Source organism: Gouania willdenowi, chromosome 15 (assembly GCF_900634775.1).
Source record: "Gouania willdenowi chromosome 15, fGouWil2.1, whole genome shotgun sequence".
NCBI classification, from domain to species: domain Eukaryota; kingdom Metazoa; phylum Chordata; class Actinopteri; order Blenniiformes; family Gobiesocidae; genus Gouania; species Gouania willdenowi.
The window spans coordinates 4432592-4448607 of NC_041058.1; the positions used below are offsets into that span (position 1 = coordinate 4432592).

Here is a 16016-nt window from a genome sequence, read left to right on the forward strand (position 1 = left end):
AGCTAAAGAGATTCAACTGAATCCTTTATTTCACAGACATTTGGTGATTTGCAGGTAAAAAGCTCAAGATAACGATGCTTCGGGAGCTTATTTCCACTTGATGGTGACTGTAAGGACGTGTTTGTTTTAGCTGCTTTTTGGCAGGCTGCTGAGATCTGTCGGGGCTATGATCGGCTCTAATCCAGGGGAAAGCTGATTTGCTTAAGGGGGGAGGAGAGATAGAGTGGGAGGGGGGTTAAGATAGCCTGTGACAAGAAACAATTGCCCCGAGTGAGAGTCTGCCTCTCTCCCACCCTGCTCCATGACAAAGGTGTACTCTCCATGCTAAGTGACAAATCTGCAGAGACAAAGAGCATTAGCAGGGCGATGCTCTGCTTCAGTGACTCGGATTGTGGCCAACTCAAAGAGAATCTAATATGGATTTTAAAAAAGGAGCGCGAGAGATTAGACTGAAAGAGAAACAATGAACACCTTCTACCAAGGGGGAATTAGTGCAGGGATTGGATAAGGAGCTGGTGTGCTTCGGTGTGTGCGCGCACAACGGTTCTTTGGAATTCCTTTTCCATGGAAGAACAATGGCAAACCCAAATTCAGTGCAAGTACATTGACACTCACAGAAATGCATCACATTCAGTTGTTGTACTTTAGCTTCAGCTTAATGTTGATGATGCATCGATATCCTAAAGTTACCCATTGTCGAGGGACGCACGATAGATAACTTATCAGCCCCTTTAGTCTCTGACACTGCTTAGCTAGCATTGCTACATGCTAAGCTAACTATACATGTGGGACTAGTCTCTGGTATGGAGTTCCTTCCCAGTTTCTAAGGAAGAAGCTCATTAACCGTCTGCAACACGTAGAGTGCAAAGATTCATGTTAAGGTTTCCGTCCACGAGAAAGACATCAAACATGTCAGCGTTTGGAAAGAGTAGGAAATGACCGCTGCAAAGACTGTTAGAAAAAGTTGTTAAAAATGTGGAAAAGATGTGTTTATGGCCACAGATTGCAGGAAACGGACATAAAAAATGGAATTCACATCCTGAAATGAAAAAAATCAATCTGACCCTCACATGCATATTTTGGAACAATATTACTCATTTACACACTATTTTTCATAGTTTAACAGGTGACTAAATATCTAGACAAATATGTGGAATTCCACCGATAGTCTGGTTCATCTTCTCTTGCTACATGTCACAAATATAGAGTGATCTGGTAATCTAAAGTGTGTTTTTAATGTGTTTTAATATGACAGTAACAGTAGTTAAGTCTATTAACTTTATTTATAATGTTGTATGTATGTATGATTTCAGGAAGCTTAATATCTAGTTCAGTCATCTAAAGATGGAAAAATGATGAAACGGTAACCAAATGGAAAAGTGCAATGTGACGCAGAAACAGGTAAACACTCAAACGGAATTTTTGAAATATTGAAAGAAAGAAATCGGAGGCCCTATGTGTTTCAGAATATCAGATGTTATTTGTACTGTGATATTTGGAGGAGATGACTATTAGTTTGAAAAACAAAGAAAAAATCAGTAGTAGTCCAGACCAACTTTCTGGATAATTCATGCAGGATGTTACCCACCTCCAATTAGAATTAAAAGAAATTCAAATTTAAAAAAAAATTCTCTTCAACATTTAGTAAATGCCCTAAACACATGCTCAAGAGTTGAAAACACCAGCTTACATATATTTTATATATTATTATTTAACGCACTAAAACCATAAAAGCTAATAAATCCTTGAGAACATTTTATTACAACATAAAATGTATCAAAATAACTCCCTTTGCAGGAATTACAGCCAAAATTAAACAGAATTTAGCATTTGTGTTACTTTCTTCAAAGTGATACAGGATTAGATGCATTCAAAGAGACATTTACTCTTACTGAAGTTAGCCTTCGCAGCTTAAGGTGTTCAAAAACACACACAAAGCTCTACATCTGAACTCCCAACCAGCAAACATTCCTAACCGCAGACTCTTTGGGCGCGGTACTCCGAAAACAGATTTGCATCCCAAACAGAGTGTGTTTAGGAATCAGCCTAACTGTCAGTGGCCGGCTTAGCAGTGCCATCGGAGCACATCACAAGACCCCATTCATCGCCACTTAGCAGAACGGTCGCCTCGGTTTGCTCCCTGACAGACTCTCTCTCTCTCTCCCACACACACACAAACTATGACCTCACTATCACCTTCATAAATGCATCTCTAAAAGCACGTAAACAATGTTGGTATAATGTCCAAAAGACCCGCCCACTGCGGCCGGCTTGTGGATAAACAGGCGGATTTGCGACTGCGGTTGTTGTTTTTTTAGGCCACACAGACTTGTCTCCATCGCAAGCAGCCATCTTAAGTCGCACAGAAGAAAAATAAATAACCACGAGACAGAGATCATAACTGTTGCCCAATCATTTTCCTGAGTCGCACCAGAATTGCCCGACCGCTCATCCTCGCCACATGACACATGACACCAAAAACAAGGCAAGATGAGGACGGAGACAAGGGGGAGACGTCGGATTAGAGTCGATCGGGCAGGAGAAGGGCAGGTGATGGCATGTGAAGCCCAGAAGTGATAGAGGACAAGCTCCCGGATGACTGATAAGAAAGGGCGTGGCGTCCAGTGATGTACGACCAGGAGTTTCGCCAAGAAGTGGGAAAGCAGCGGCACAAAGGGCCCCGAAAATGGAGAGGGTTGTTTGGGTTAGATCTGTCTTTAACATGATGACAAAGACTTTCCTGTTCAAACTTATAGGCCTGTATCGGCCAGTTTCTTTATTTCTTTATATCATCGGCATGCCCCTTAACCTGCTTTAGTTAGTTTAATCTAGATAATACTTACTGTACATGTTAATATTCAACATAGAGCCTCAAATTTTACCTTTCAAAAGATCCCAAATTCCGTTTCAGAGTTTACCAGTTTCTGTTTAATCAGCTCTTCCAAATTTGTTTTCATTTCTGGTTTAACAAGTTAACTTTTGTTATGAATTTCAAATTTCTCTGCTGGAGAACCGTGCCGAAAGCATTGCCCGAAATCACACGACACTATGTAGTGCGAAATTTTACATGTCCGTCACATGTATGTCACTTCTGTCTGTGACGTACTTCAGCGGTCAGTTTAAGGACTCGTCTCTTTAGAAAACAGACCCTCTAGTGCAATCATTGGCTGTGTACGAAATGGCACACTCCGTACTAAACACTACAAACTCTGAGTATATAATGTCTACTATATACTACAAGTATGATCAGGATGATGAACGTACCCACCGAAGTATACTTCCAACTTTCCCAAGATGCATTTCAAACCTACAACAACAAAAACCTGAATCACACTAAGGCTAAATATCTCTGTTAATTCTCCACCTTTGAAAGTTCTGAAAACATTTTCAGTGAGAAAGTGACCAAGTTGAATATCAACATGTGCTCATTTGATCTATAAAACTCACGTATACACATTTCATTCCGACATTGTGCTACTGACAAAACTTACGGTTAACTTCAAAACAAGAGCCCAATTTACAAAAGCGTTAAAAAACTAATGGAAGACAAGAAGAGATGCTTTTGTTTTGAAAAGAGGATGTTTGATTTTTAGCTTGAAGCTGGTCCCAGGACGATTTTACATTCCGCTCGCAATGCATCATGGGGCGGTTGAGTATGACTGGTGTGCCCTAATGTGAATGCACTACATACTAATTTTGACGTCAGACTTAGTATGAGTAGTACTATTTCAAACACAGCCATTATCGCAGTACAAGAAAAAAATGTCTGGTTCTGTTGTCCATCTTTGACACAAAGCTAATAAAGTTTAGAAATAATTTTCTTCTGTTAAATTGTACCTAAAATAATCAACAGGTTTTTGTTGTTGCGATTAAAGACGCTGAAACGAAAGCGTTTCACTCACAGCTGAAGGACGTTGATAAACCTGAATGAATAGATCCTGATTGACAGGTGGAAACTTCCCTACAGGATGTTTTCCAGGTGAAAGTTGTGTTTTGATGTTTATTTTGGGGTCAAACGTCACACTGTATGAGGCAAAACAAAAACCAGTCCCAGCTGGCCGCTGCTGCGGATGTGTATGTATGTGCTATAGATGTATCTTTATGAGCCCGTGTGTGTGTTTGTGTGCATACACTACATGCGGCGTGTGTGTGTATCAAAGGGTGACACGGTGTGTCTGAGAGTGTCTGGTGACATCTGCCGCGTTGTTGGCGGAGAGCAGAGCTCAGCGGGCTGCAGGAGCCTCAGACCTCGCAGATGAAAGTTGAGGTCACAACCTGCAGCAGTGGGACAAGACACGCCCTGAAAACACACACACGCTAACATATGTGCCCGCACGGAGAGTGAGGGGCACACAAGGACGAACGGCTGAGAATCAACAATAAGACGAGGGACGGTGTGGAAGCTGCACACAAACACACGGGAGCAAAGCCCCACATCGTCAGATTAATCAGTTTAATTAACAAACACATGCACGTATGCATGTAAGCACGGATGGACACGAAGATGGGAGATAAGTGTGTGCACGGAGAGGCACCGCACACAGCTGTGTGTCTCCACGTGTGTGTGTGTGTTAGCTCTTTAAATCTCAGAGACAAAGAGCCTGTGATTAAAATAATATTATAGAGCTACGACCAATCAGCAAAAAATAAAACTTCTAAGAACGCCTAAACTCTAAATGTTTCACAAAGGTTTTAGATAAATGGATACTTAATACAACTTTTTTATAACTATTCATTTTTTATTTTATTACACCAATTATCTATTTATTGTATAAATGTCTTAATATCTTAATTTATTTATGTTTTTTTAATGTATATACATTTTATCTTATCATAATGGTAAATCAATAATAGGAATTTTCTTTATTATTTTTACCCATTTATAATTTATTTATATAAGGCATTATGGGGAATGTATGAAGCAATTAAAGAAAACATTTTCTTTATTATTTTAACTAAAATATTATGTTATTTATAGTTATTTTATTGTGCTAATTATTTTCTATTGTATTCCTCTAATCTTTTATTTCCTTTCATTTTATTTATGTTTATTATTTTATTAACATTTGATTTTATCATATGAGCTATTTTTTATATGATGATTTTTTTGTATTATTCTACCTATCATTGTAGTTTCTTTTTTTTATCATATGAAAGCTGTTATTGTAAGTGAGGGTAGTTTATTATTGTATATAATCGGACGGTAAGTTTGGTATGTTGTACAGAGCAAAAAACCACATTGATTACATTTAATTTTACTTTGCAAAGTGTGCAAGAAATGACTTAATATGCTGATAATGTGTAGCTCTATTGGAAAGTATAACATACATCGTATTGAGTGCATATTATCTGTGTTTTTTGAGAATACTCAGAATACTGTGTTCATCCTTGTAGGTAAATTGTGAAATAATGTGCTCAATGTGCACAAGTCTTGTTTACAACTTTTTAGAGGCATGAGTCGTAGCTTTGTCCAAAGTCAGAAATACACTTTAATGCCCATGGTTTTTGTTAAAAGCTGAGCGAAGTTAGGGTGACGTAACGTCAAACTGTATTTTGGATGATGGCCTTTTTTGTTGATATTTTCTACCATATAATAAGTTTAATATAATAAAACAATAATTTTCCACCAGGTACTGCATATTAAAAATAAAAAGACAAATATTTGCATCATTTTTTCGTTTTTTTTTTTAACCTCCAGTTTCACACACTGGATTATCAACGACGCAACGCAAAAACACACACATGACAGCACCCACACACACTGTGACACAGAGAGACGCACACCTGCACAAAGACGTTCACACACACATACACACATACAACCCACATGGCAAAGGTAGCAGTTAGTCAGCAGAACGACCATGTGACAGGGTGGTGTGCTGTGGATTAGGGGCTGGTAAGCCTATTAAGGCAACAGGAGGGACCACCCGGCCTCGCAGCCACCTCATAACAAACAAACACACACAATAATGGCGTTCGGACACACAACGGACTGGACACATGCCCGGTTACACACAGGCACAAGTTGCTCAGCGGCTTCTGGGAAACCCAAGTGCTTCAACAGCCGTAAGAACATATAACAACAATATCAGGGAAGAATATCGTTTTGAAAAACACAATTTGGATTGAAAAATTGAGAGTATAAGTAAAAAAGCTGCCTTTCTGGCTATATTTTCTCCATTAATGTGTCTGAACTTAAATTAATCATAATTATTGCTGATGTTTAAAGTCAAAAGTGGCATAACCTCTTAAAAGGACAACATATTCAATTCAGTTGAATAATATAGTATAAATCCAAATGAATAAGCAGCGTGTATATCAGTAGAGATGCACAATAATTATCAGTTATCAAGTAATTTAATACAACAACATAGCCACGCCCCTTTACTCTTTGATCCTACTCAGCCAACATTGCTACGTGCTAAGCTAACTATACTCTGACTTACTTTTTTTTTTCTTTTTCTACTTTGCATAACACAAAATAAACAAATAAACTTTTTTCTTAAACAGGAACCAAACTGGTTGCTAATATCGATCTTATTTTTTTATGTATATTCTAGACTGAGCTGTAATTAGGCAAAAGTATATTTTTTCAGATTACCTGAATAATGGAGTGAACAATCTATAAAATACTTGTTTACCAAAATATTCAAAAGCTAATTTTATATTTCTATAATGCAAAAAGGTGCCAAAACAATGTGCTGGAATCACACGATTTTTAATCTCACGCTATGTAATCTACATAGCGTGAGATTAAAAATTGCGTAAAATTTGACATTTCTGTTTCTTTGCCCACCTGCTTTGCCCACAATGCGTATAATTTATACACATTGTCAGACATTTATACAGTATAAATGTGTGATATTGCAGTGTATTCTTGATTTTGTATCAAAATAGAGATAAAAATAACAATATTGCCATTTTCCTTCTTGTACATTGAGTCATTTCACTTTGACAGGAACAGATTAATTCTTTATACGTCCGCAACAAAGTGTAGGAAAGAGTCACTTTTAACAGAGACACTTAAGTTATACCACAATCTATTGAAGGCATCCAGTAAAATATCTGCATCCAAGATCACGGTGCCAGATACCACAGCATAACTTCAGATTTCTCCATACGCTGAAGGATTTCACGGCCGATTGCTGTAAAATCCCATGCGTCCTCTTCACATACCAGATGAAATTTACATCCATGAATAATTTCTTTGGACATATGGATGAGAGATTAACTGGAAAATGTTGCACACTTGCGCATCGTTCTAACACACAAACACAAGCAGAAGCTCGAGCACTTTGAGAAACACAAAAAGAGCAAAAGGTGAAAAACTTTTGGAGACGCACGTGCACACGAGTGCAAATTAATCCCAATTTGTTGGTCACAGCGTGGCGGAAACTTGTGGGATTTCATACTTCATACCAGCTTTTGTCACCTTTGCGTGAATAGCCCGAGGCTGAAATAATTGTGTTTCTCTTCCCCGAGGCCTGCACGGCGCTCACAAGCCACTGGCCTACGTAATGTGTTTTACACAAAGGCTGCGGGTGCAAAACCCACAGACAGAGTGTGTGTGTGTGTGTGTGTGTGTGAGTGTAGGTGATGGAGGCGTGTGAGTGGATAGAAGAGAGAGGTATGTGGCGTGGAAATGACCTTAATGGAGTTGGACTGGATCCACAATAGAGGGGAATTCACCTTAGTGAGAAGTGAGAGGAAAGAGAAAAGAGGAAGAGGAGGAAGAGGAAGGCACACGGCAGAAAAAGAACAGAATAAAGTCCCTTCAAGAGAAGAAAAGACGTCCAGTCACTAGTTGTGAAAATGGGAGGCAGAAATCTTTACTTTTATTGGCTTCGTAAAGGTAAACATGAGGCCAAATGTATAAAGGAACATCAAAGTGCGCAATCTCAGTACGATGTGAACTCAGTACATGACACCGGCTTCAAGTTAAAAATCAAACATCCCCCTTTCAAAATAAAAGCATCTCTTCTTGTCTTCCATTAGTTTTTAATGCTTTTGTAAATAGGGCTCTTGTTTTGAAGTTAACCGGAAGTTTTGTCAGTAGCACAATGGAGGGTCTCTAAAAAATCTCCGTAATGTGGGAATTAAATGCGTTTCCATGAGTTTTATGGATCTAATGAGCACACTTTCTTGCTTAAAATGATTTTGTAACTTTCAAAAGTGGAGAATTAACAGAGATTATATATATATATATTATCCTCAGTGTGATTCAAGTTTTTGTTGTTGTAGGTTCCAAATGCATCTTGGGAAAGTTGGAAGTATACTTCAGTGGGAACACTCATCATCTGAACCATACTTATAGTATATAGTAGACAGTATATACTCACTGAGTTTGTAGGGCATAGTACGGTGTGACATTTCGTACACAGACTAATTCTCATGGGATGTTAAACACCGTGTGGGCTTCTGATTCAATTTTCTTAATATAAACTAATCGTTTCTTTTCAATAATTGATTTGATGACTGCCGTTTTCCTCTAATAAAGTGCATTAACATGTTCTGTATCCACACAGGAAGCACTCCTGTCCATATTGAGTGTGAGAGCGGTGGGGGAGGAAGCCTTGGATTGTGTCCACATTCAGACATGATAGCTCCTCATTCTATACATAGGAAAACGTGTGTGTGTGTTATTTAAATCCCCCCACACACAAGCTTTGAAGACGAGCAAAGTTGGTCCACATCTTCAGCTCTGGTTGATATGCAAAGGCAGACATGCATACACACATTAACCCCCCACCGTGCACGTACACACACGCACAAAAGAGCGTGTCAGCACAATGCCTTTAAATACAGCCGTCCAATCTTTGGCTCTCAATTTGCCCACCTTTTTGATAATACGTGGCTGTTTGAAATAGGGTGAAAGAGAAGGCTAGCATGCAATTTAGAGATACTACTGTGTAGCCTATTTCATCCCTCCACCTCTCTTTCTCTCCCCATCTTTTGATTATACGATTCGCGCGGGCCGACGAACAAATAGAGGAGAGGAAAGAGGTAGCGTTTGACACCGCCGTTTCTTCAATGACAAAACACAATCTAGCCGGGGCCAGTAATTCGACGGGGAAGGATTAGCCTATAGCATGAGGTTGGGCCAACAGATTAAGACGAAGCCACAGCGCGTGAGGGTGGGGGATCTTGAATTTCATCATCCTCGCCGCTCGGGTACAATGGCGTATTCTTCGCCTTTTCTCCTCCGCCGTCTGATGAGAGGTCAGGAGAACTCACCTCTCCTCTTCTTCTGTTCCTGCTGCTCAGAGCGGCACACCCCAACGCATTCATCCACGCTCCTGACTTTATATGAGCTCAAATACCTGAAGGGTAGCTCGCCTGAGCCAGGAGCCCAAATCTCTTTATAGTTCAGGGGGCCACATTCAAACCAGGTTGGTCTCAAGTGGGCCCGTCCATTTTTAAACAGTTTTCCACTTATGGAGCCAATAAATCATTGTTAAAAACAAATGACCAAAATCTCCATGCTGGCTAGGAGCAAAACACGCAATTAAAATGCAATATAAAGATATCTGAGCCGGTGTTTACTTTTTAACACAGTATAATAAACCTCGTCACGCTGTCTTCACCGTGGCGCCTTCGCTGTGCCGCTTTTGATGCGCTGCCTCAAGTTCATACAAAGACATAATATAGCAGTTAATTTTATACTGTCAATGCATTATTATTGATTTGTTTAGACAGAAATGTACTATTGAGATATAAACTTAGACATATTCATGATTTTTGTTGTTGTATTAACACATCTAAGAACAATGCTGGAGTTGTGATGGGAGTCATTACGAATATAGCCTTCATATTTTGTTCAAGAAGATGATGAATTTAGACTATCATCCAATCATTATTTTTTCATTTTCTGAAGCCCTTTACAAACAGCATACATGGAGCAGACACAAATAGGATCCGGCAAACCTAGCCGCATCTTACACAGAGTTTTCTGTCCAAACATGAACCCGAGTTCAGCAACAAGTCCGCCTGTCATTTCCTGGTGTTACCCTCTCATTCACAACGCAACGTTTGTAGTGGTAGTAGTAGTGGTAGTAGTAGTAGTAGTAGTAGTAGTAGTAGTAGTAGTAGTAGTGGCAATAGTGGTAGTTTGAGCTGACGCTTTTCAAGATTCACAAAATAACACGATAAAAAATAAAGCATGCGTCTCACTGACTTTTTTGATCGAGAGGCCAAAACAGAAATTTGTGAAAAATTCCAGACATTTTTGATTTTCTTTTTTCCCCCATATTAGATTTTCTTCACTCTGTAGGGGGCGCTAATGCACCCATTTCCGTATTTCCACATTGAGCTGGTTTAGGACCGAGAGTTTAACAAAAGATTTACATTTGACGCAAATGGGAGCATTTTCAAAAATTCAAATTTTCAAAGGTATTGGCCAAAATGCAATTTATCAAAAATCTATAGATAACTTTTGATGTCCCACTTCTCTAGAGGAGGAGTGTGTTAAAATACGTTTGCCCCATATTTAATTCTTTCACTCTGTAGGGGGCAATTCCTATCTCGTAATGCATTTTTGGCATACAGTACTTGGGGGTGCTGGAGCGTCGGAAATAGCCAGAAATTAGAGAAGCGCGCAAATTAATTTTACTCTACATAATGGTTCAGTGGGTGAAAAGTCGGTGAGTTGGTTCCGATACCAAGAAAGAAAGAAAGAAAGAAAAATATTCCACTACAATAACAATGTTTCCCCCTTTTTGAGTACCATGAACTGTACATTTTCGGAAAGCGCGGGGGCATGCCTACGACATGACAAAGGTCCCTGGTCACTGACGGGCATGTGGCGTTTGCATAGGCTCCACCCCTTCCCTCGTAGTGTGGTCACTATGAGGCAAGAGGCCCTTCGCCAACTCGTTAGGCGCTCGGGCCTAAAAATACACAAAATGACTAAAATATATGCAAAACAACAAAAATTTTAAAATTATAAAAAGATATACAAAAGTTAAAACTGCACTAGAAATGCACAAAATTATACCAAAAACACACAAAATGACAAACGTTTTGTTCTTCCTTGTGTTAATGCTCAGATTGGTCATTATTAGTGTAAATTCTGACATGAATGTCGATCATGTGACCCTCAGATCAGACACAACCATTTGTGGGCCCTGAGTGAGAAAAGTTGTCCATCTCTGCATTAAGGAATAAAAACTAGCTTGTTAAAACCCGAAATAAAGCGAGATGTGGGATTACATTTATTCAAAAGTAACAATTGTGGTACTGAACTGCAAAAACAAGCATGCTTCCCACACGTACACACACACACACACACACAATCTTTACCCACTGACACACATTTTCTGGTCCCACAGATTTACTCATGAAGGCATAAAAAGGTGTTTTCCACAGAGCTTAGGTTGGACTGCCCCCTGGTGGACAGTGTGCATAGTTCACTCATCCCTATGCATTTAAAAATAAGCTCAGAAAGGACAGTTTTTGGAAGGAAATAATTAAAATCAAAATGGTAATGTCTGAAGCTTTGGAAAAAATGATTTATTTAACCATTACAGGAATTCACTGTAACTCTACAGTGAAGATATTGGCTTAATTCAGTTAATTTTATTTTCAGTAAAGTGGCTCTCTCCTAGATTTCTATTAAATTCTAAATTCTGAATTGTTGTCTTAGCTTTAAAGAGGAAGGATTAAATATAATTTTCCCCCTGAAACACACAGTCTGACCTGAAGTTTGAATAATGCAGACGTCTTCATAAAACAAATAAGAGTATTTTAAGGCAATAATCCACTGGTTTATCCCCAGTCTGATGCATTTACTGTGTAAATAAAAAGATGTTAAACCATCAGATTTCCTGGTGTCGTGTCATGCTTAAACGCTCCGGTGATGTCACAGCTGCTAAAGATTGTGGCTCTTGTTTTTTCATTAAATGCTGAGAAAAGTAAGTGAGCAAGTTTAACACGTGATCCACAGAAGTATTTCCAAAGCGCTTTGTATTATAAGTCAGATGATTCAGTGTCACACACAAGGACACACTTATAGCCTTGGAGTTTGCATGTTCTCCTCGTGCACAGTCAAAAACATGTAGGTCAGGTCAATATGAGTCTTTAAGTCGTTTAGAAAGGTGAATGCGATTGGCCCTGTCTATCTCTGTGTGGTAAGGTAAAGAGAGATCTATTCTTTATAGATCTGTAACAAAAAACAACAGATCTATTCTTCATAGATATTAATATTGATAAATGTCATGTTAAGGTAATGTGAGAAATTCCTCATTTATGATTCCTTTTTTCCTTCTAAGGCGTGTGTTTTCTCTTGGATCAGACGGCTAACGGGTTAGCTACCTTAGCTCACACTTTAGTATGTTTTCATGGTGAAGTAAGTAGAAGTCCAGCCTCTGGAGACGCGTTGTGTTGTGTCACCTGTGAGGGTTTTCCTGAAGTGCTCCAAGAATGCCATGCTTTAAATCCCCTGGAGCATGTGAGGAGGTGTAATCTCTCCTCCTTTCTTCATTCCTGCTGTCAGGAGGCCAGCGAGCCTTTGATCTTTCTGTCATTAGTCAGGTATGCAGAGACCAACGCACTAACTCGTCTGCCTCTCCCACGCTCCGGATGCAGAGCGGCGGCTGACCTGGTTGTCGTCTCCACTCTCTATCAAAGAGACCAAGGTACGGCCGCGTCCGCCGACGTTCCAGTGAGCTTGACGAGTACAGAACGTGACGGCGCTGAAGGACAGAGTAAAGCTCGCCTGCTTTTCTTTCCCACAAAGATTCTTAATAAACAAGGTCAGGAGGTTAGAGGTCGGTCCTTGTTGATCTCTAGTGATGCTCCTTTTTCTACAGATTCAAACGCTAACGCACTGAAATTTAGCTTGAAATCAGGAAGGAAAAAAATCTGTACTATTTTGTAAAAAGCTCACATTTATTACATGGGAACACTGAGCGACGTCAATCACTTCAGATTATACTTAAATAACAAAAGGCATGCGCGGATTTAATCCAAATGAAAATACAGTTTAAGGTCAGTCAGCCCTTACTTTTCTCAGCATTCATCTAAAACCACAGTCGTTCTACGTCTCTAACTGTGTTTGATTTACGTCTCTGAAAGGATGGAAAAGCACACATGGGCAACTGGTGGTACGCGGGCCACATGCGGCCCTCGGCCTAATTCTGGGTGTCCCCCAAAACAAATACAAAGCATGACATCAAAAACAAACAAAATGACAAGAATACACAAGAAAGCAAAAAAAAAAAAACATAAAATACACAAGAAAGCAGAAAATACACAAATGACTCCAAAAAACACCCCACAAAACGACAAGTAAAATACATTAAAAAAAACCAAAGTAGACAAAATGACAACAAAAACACACAAATTACATTAAAAGCACCCAAAATGACAACAAAAACACACAAGAAAGCAGAAAAACACAGAAATGACTCCAAATAAAAGCACAAAAAAACACAAAACAACAAGAAAAATACACAAAACACAAAAGGAAAACAACAAAAACACACAAAATTACAAAAAAAATACACAAAATGACTAAGCAAACCCAAATAATGACAGCAAAAAAACACAAAATGACTACAAAAACAACAGAAAAACACAAATCCAAATCAAATACTGAATAAACTCTTTGTTGTCTCCTGTGTTAATACTCAGATTGGTTATCATTTTAAAGGCTGACATGAATGTTGATCATGTGGCCATTGGATCAGATACACTCACTCACATCGCTGGAGTGTTAAACATGACACGACAGCAGGAAAACGGAGTTTACAATCAGATCATCCTTAGTTTCCAAACAGTGAAACATGTAATTAACACGCATATTAATTAGTTATGATTTCAGAAGCTAATGGGGATCTTAATAAAATTAAATGAAACCAGTGTGAGGCACTACCACTGATTTGATGAGTGGCTCTAGCAGACGTAAAGGTCAGTAAAAAACTAGATTTAAAGGACATTTGAAATTGTTTGGCATCACTAACATCAGTAAAAAGGCCAGAGTGTGAGCATAAAAGCAGCTCTGTATAAAACTCAGGTTATGTAACTTCACCCAAACATCTTTTGAGCAGATATTTTCCACTTCCTGCTCCAAGGAAACTTTCCACCCTCATAGTTTATCCCTATGCATGTCCTCTGGGAACAATTCCCTGAACAAAGTCACTGTTTTCACAAAATGTGTAATTATGAGCACTAAAAGTAAAAGAAACGCTTGGACAACGATTATTTTCCACAGGACATGGACTGTGTGTTGCGCCGTGAAAACACACACACACAAACATAGACAGACACACACCATCATCATGCAATGATGCATGAGGAATAAAGAGAGTGCAGTAACCCACGCTGACCACACGGGGGCAGCAGCTGCTCAAAGAAATGAAGCAGCTTGAAAAACAAGGAATGGAGTAAAGCATAACCCAATCTGTAAAGAAGAGAGCAATATGTAGCAGAGAAGGATGTAAAAACTCACATTTTCAATGACAAACGTCCACTCTTTGTCCTCAAAATCTTCTGCGTGAGGGTCCTGCAAAGCAAAGCAAACACCATGTTCTCAGACTTTCTCAGTGCTTTGATTGTTTTTTGGTAACACGTCAGAACGCATCAAATAAATTAGTGAGCGTACTGTACATCATCACCCACTGAAAAGAATTCACACTGTCGACAAAAAAAAACCTCAGGATGTTGAACTCTTACAGACTAATCTATGTTTTCCTTCATCTTTTGTATCTTTTACGCTTCATTTCAGTGAAAGCTGACACTTGGAATTTTAGAGGCTTCCTGTAGTGCCACCTTTAGCATGACTGGCCTGTTTTTGCAGCGGAGATGAAGTGGGATGGGACTGGAGCTTTGTGCAAAGTTTGGTGATTGTTCACACATTTCCTCAGAAGAAGAAGAAAAAGAAGATGCAGGATAACAATAGGTTCCAGGCAGCTTAGGATGGCTGACCTCAAATGACTCATTGCTTCATTCGTTCATCATTCACCTTGAATTTAGGCCTTTTTATTCGTTTATTTCTGATGTTTTGCCCGTTTTAGAATTTAAACTTCACCTTTTGGTGTATTAAGAGTTGTTCCACAAATTATTATTGATGGATGAGAAAAAAGTCTGTGTGCATGTAAAAAAAAAAAAAAATTAACTGACAAATGTTTCTGTGTACCTCCTAAGAGGGGTACACGTCCCCCAGTTTGGGAACCACTGCAGTACAACAAAACGTACAAAATAAAATAAATTAAAATAAAATATCAAAAATGGATGCTTGAGTTTTTAAACTTCTGTTGTCCTTTTTTATTTTTATATTTTATTTATTTATTTTTTTCTGTGTTTGTGGTTGATTTATGAGCATCGCAGGTCTGAAATAAGATCCTCTGCACCTTTAACTAAAGCGGATATCGGTGAACGTGTGTAACGCAGTGAAACCAGACCCTCCTGCTGCAGCTACGTACCTTAAACAGGGTGACGGTGATCTCCACGTTCTCTGGGACGGGCCACACCACCATGCCTCTGTAGGGATTTTTAATACCGGGCTGCCAGCTATGGGGCTGTGAGACAAGGAGGATGAGAACATGTAATCGGTGTATGCTTATTTTCCCCCCCTTTTGCTTTCAGAATACAAACCTTTGAGGATTTTCGTCGACTCCGTCGCGTCCAAACCACCACCAGCTTGTCTGGTTGCCTGTGAGGAAGGATGAGAAAGTACCGGTAAATGAGAGGAAACATCTGTGTCGCTATGACAACATGATAAATGATAAAAGGAGCAGTAACACAGGCCTGAAAGCACAGAGAAGGCCTTCTGACTCCTCAGAGTCACTAATGGGATGAATAAATGATGGTGTTGTCTCTGCAGACACACACACACACAGAAACACACACGCAAGGCTACTGTGGCAGGAAATACACAATTAAAGTAGCAGCTGAGAGCTACAACAGCTAAACCAAAGTTTACTCATCACTTTCCTGAACCAGTGTTTAAAAGGCATGTAGGACCTGGAATTTTCCATGTTTCTTTTTTCTCTCTTTATGTAAAATCAGGCCCCAACATG

General features: G+C 39.2%; 1 protein-coding gene across 2 annotated transcripts in view; it reads right to left on the minus strand.

The window, feature by feature from the left end:
* Positions 1–16016, minus strand: part of ehbp1 (EH domain binding protein 1) — a 191881-nt gene that overhangs the window by 161744 nt on the left and 14121 nt on the right. For both annotated transcript variants that reach the window (XM_028467869.1, XM_028467870.1), the window contains exons 3-5: positions 15592–15649; positions 15420–15515; positions 14447–14500 (exon numbers count right to left, since the gene is read on the minus strand). In XM_028467869.1, the coding sequence (XP_028323670.1) occupies positions 14447–14500; positions 15420–15515; positions 15592–15649 (208 nt within the window). The remainder of the gene's footprint in view (positions 1–14446; positions 14501–15419; positions 15516–15591; positions 15650–16016) is intronic.